This window comes from Cryptotermes secundus, unplaced genomic scaffold (genome assembly GCF_002891405.2).
Source record: "Cryptotermes secundus unplaced genomic scaffold, Csec_1.0 scaffold295, whole genome shotgun sequence".
Taxonomy (NCBI): Eukaryota; Metazoa; Arthropoda; class Insecta; order Blattodea; family Kalotermitidae; genus Cryptotermes; species Cryptotermes secundus.
This window is the reverse complement of record NW_019729213.1, coordinates 353,104-356,934: the sequence shown is the minus strand read 5'-3', so window position 1 is coordinate 356,934 and position 3,831 is coordinate 353,104. Positions and strand designations below refer to the sequence as shown.

General features: G+C 33.9%; 1 protein-coding gene across 2 annotated transcripts in view; it reads right to left on the bottom strand.

Annotated features, from left to right (window-relative positions):
- The window catches only part of LOC111865407, a 17,208-nt gene extending 14,133 nt beyond the window's left edge, over positions 1 to 3,075 (bottom strand). For both annotated transcript variants that reach the window (XM_023853406.2, XM_023853407.2), the window contains exon 1: positions 2,894 to 3,075. In XM_023853406.2, the coding sequence (XP_023709174.1) occupies positions 2,894 to 2,940 (47 nt within the window). In that variant the 5' untranslated portion in view covers positions 2,941 to 3,075. The remainder of the gene's footprint in view (positions 1 to 2,893) is intronic.
- Positions 3,076 to 3,831: the final 756 nt, after the last annotated feature.

Genomic DNA, 3,831 nt, shown 5'->3' with positions numbered 1-3,831 from the left:
ACGCGTGTAGATTAACAAAGATTTTATACAATTAGAAAGACTGGTAATTTTAAATTTTAACAAGCAGTGTAACAGCTACGTGAGTGATACACACCTGATGATGGCCATTTAGGGCCGAAACATGTAGTGTGGAGGAGGAAAAAGAAGTAAAAACTACAATAAAATTTGTTGCACTTAAGACGGTATTTGTCCATATATGTTGAAGGGACGCTAACTGATAGTCACCAATTAATTGCTGATTCTTTAAATGACTACTTTCTGACTATAGTAGATAAAATTAACAGCAATAATGCTAAGATTGATCATTTTATAGAGTTTGATATCGATAAACATTGGAGTTATTTATCTCAGGCTTTTCCAACTCCTTTCCCTGAAATTAAACTTAAACCTACATCTGCTAAAGAAATCGAAAACATAATTAAGTCATTAAAACCCAAAAATTCTAACGGGTATGATGAAATTTCGGTCAATATTGTAAAAACTAGTGCACCTGCTGTTATTTCTCCTTTAACTTATATCTGTAACAAGCGTACTTTCAACGGGTGTTTTCCCCAATCCTTTGAAATACTCTGAAATAATACCATTATTTAAAAATGGTGATAAAACGAATATGATGAATTATAGACCTATATCGTTACTTACATCCTTTTCGAAAGTTATTGAAAAGGTTATATTTGTAAGATTGCTCCATCACATAAAGGATAACAATATATTATCCAACCACCAATATGGTTTCAGATGTGATTCATCCACAAAACTCGCTTCATATAATTTAATTAATGAAATATTAAAGGCCTTGAATAATAAAATACCAGTTGGAGGCATTTTTTGTGACCTAAATAAAGCGTTTGATTGTGTTAATCATGATGTTCTATTATCTAAATTGAAGTTTTATGGAATAGTGGGAAAAGCTAATGCGTTACTAGAATCCTACCTTCATGGTAGACATCACAAAGAGTTGTAACTAATAAGAAGTGCACTCACTCAAGTTGGGGTAAGATTGTCAATGGTGTTCTCCAGGGATCACTCTTAGGTCCCTTGTTGTTTTTGATATACATTAATGATCTGTCAAATATTATAAAGAGTAAATCAATACCTATTCTCTTCGTGGATGATACCAGTATTATTGTTAAGAACTCTAATCGTATTGAGTATGAAAAAGAACTAAATTTAATTTTCAAAAAAATATAAATGAATGGTTAAAGGCTAACTTACTGACATTGAATCTTGATAAAACGTATTTTATGCATTTCTCAAACAAGAATAGTATTACAATGGACATACCTATCATTTATAGTAACAGTCAAATTGCTACAACCCCTGATATTAGGTTCCTCGGTCTGATGACTGATAATACCCTATCATGGAAAGGACACATTGACTGGCTCATGTCCAAACTGGGTTCAGCTTTCTATGCAGTGAGGGCTATTAAACCCTATATGTCATTAGAATCAATGAGATTGATATATTTTTCATATTTTCATTCTATTATGACATATGGCCTGATTTTCTGGGGTAATTCACCCCTCTACATCCGTATCTTTAGACTACAGAAGAGGGTAATAAGAGTAATCACCAATTCTAGAAGTACAGATTCTTGTAGGGAGTTGTTTTAGAGATTAAAGATTCTGCCCCTTTACTCACAGTACATTTTTTCCAGTTTGTTATTTTTTGTCAAAAACAAAGATCTATTTTTATCTAATTCTGAGATTCATACAATCAACACAAGACATAGTAATAACCTCCATTATCCCTCATGTAACTTAACTGTCTTTCAAAAGGGAACATATTACTTTGGAATTAAAAATTCCACCTAATATAAAAGACCAAGCTCATGAGATTAAAAAAATTAGGTCTGCTGTTAAAAAATTCCTATTTTTAAATTAATTTTATTCATTGGACGAATATTTTAACTGTAACAACAATTAAAGTTTCGGATTTGTTATGGGTGGTAGTTGATAGCACTTTATTGTTATAAAATACACAGGAAAAAGGTACTATTACTGTTGTGATATAGGTGTATTATATATTAAGAAATTAGATTTTATATGACTATATTAAGAGTCTTGGTGGTCTCTTGATCATGTATGCAATTTTATATGTTATTTTGATATATGGAATGTATTGTTGTACAGTAGTCTTGTTGTATTGAGTATTTAAAATTTTGACAATGATGACTATCTGATTATGTATGTATATTCATGTTATATTGTACTGCCTCCATGGATTTTGTAGAACTGTAAATAAAGGAATGAATGAATGAATGAATGATGGTTTTTGTTCATGTTGTATACTGTTAATATTTTTAACTGGTATGACATTACACAATTGTGATGCAGTATGTGATGTTTACTCATGTTGACTATTTCTATAACCACTGATGCTTAACCATGTAAGGATTTATGGAATGCTGAATAAATGAATGAATGAAAAATCACCTGGCCATAAAATCCAGACATCTGGACTGGATCACCAGAGAAAATGGTTTTTCACTGAGTAGTCATGGAAGCCCCTCATTCATACCGTGAAAACTACACTTCACTTGACTTTCCTTTGCCCTTGACCCTTCTCAGGACCTACTGTGAGTTTTCAATTCCCCCTTCCTGTCCTGGAGCTGCTGTCCATTCAGGGTATAAGATTCAAATGGACCTCATCTCACCTTTCAGATACATAGCTTCGATTAACTAATTCTGTTCTTTGTGACTTGCCCTTCCTCCCTCACTTTTCTATATTACTAGCCACTTTCCGAATATTGCTCACTTCTCCCCGTTATCTTTCCCCGAAGGACAATACCAAAATCAATCTAGCTACACCCTCTAAAATTTTTGCGCCCGACCATTTCCTCACCGGCCAGTTTTCTTTATTATTATAAGGTTCTGTTTACTGACTATACCTTAAGTACGCTTTGGTGTGCTTCTGTTGAGAGTTTGTTATATCCATGTGAACAAAATATTAACCAGCAGATCACTAATATTAGCTGTGACGAAACTTAAAATGCTATGATTAAATACAGCCGTCAAACTTCCTTTCGGTTACTTCAAATTTGAATCTTCAATCTTATTGGATATGTCCACAAGCCGTTGGTCATCGAAAATACATACCAACGATTATAAAACAGTCGTTACGGCAGTCTACCAACATAAAACTTACTTCAGTGGAGCAAAAATGGCGGAACTATTCACATCCCGGCATCCATGATTTATACATTTGGAGAATGCGAACAGATTTCCTCTGACGACGGGTTCGACCTAATGGGTTAATAGTCAACGAGAGAAATGCAGACTTCTCAGCTGTCCCAACGTTCAATTCAGGGGTCCCCAAACCCAGAAGACCGTACTCAAACGCCATGGGCATCTCAAATCCAATACATTAAGACGCTCTCTGGTGCGGCTTACTACAGAGGCCACTATCCATTTCACACAATCCTTGATACATATATCCCGTTATATTGATTAAAATATTTGAACACAGAATTTCTGGGTATTCTAGAACATAGAAAAAACGACGTTTCGGAAAATGGATGTTTCCATCCTCAGGTGGGGTGAGACACCTCCTCTGCTGGGTCTCTTAGAAAGACCTAACCTAGTGTAAATGTCTTACCATGAACTGTTTTTGGTGCTTGAAATGAAAAGTTGCACATATGTACCTATTTGTTTTACTGCATCTGTTTGCATTCATTCATTCATTCATTCATTTATTTTTCGTTCCATGGATCCACAATACAAGTGAGATATAGGACATGTCCATACTGTGATTATTCTTAAAATTAATAGAGCAAGAGCTAAGTACATAAATAAAAAAGTATAAAATACAAAAATTGAAACAAAACAT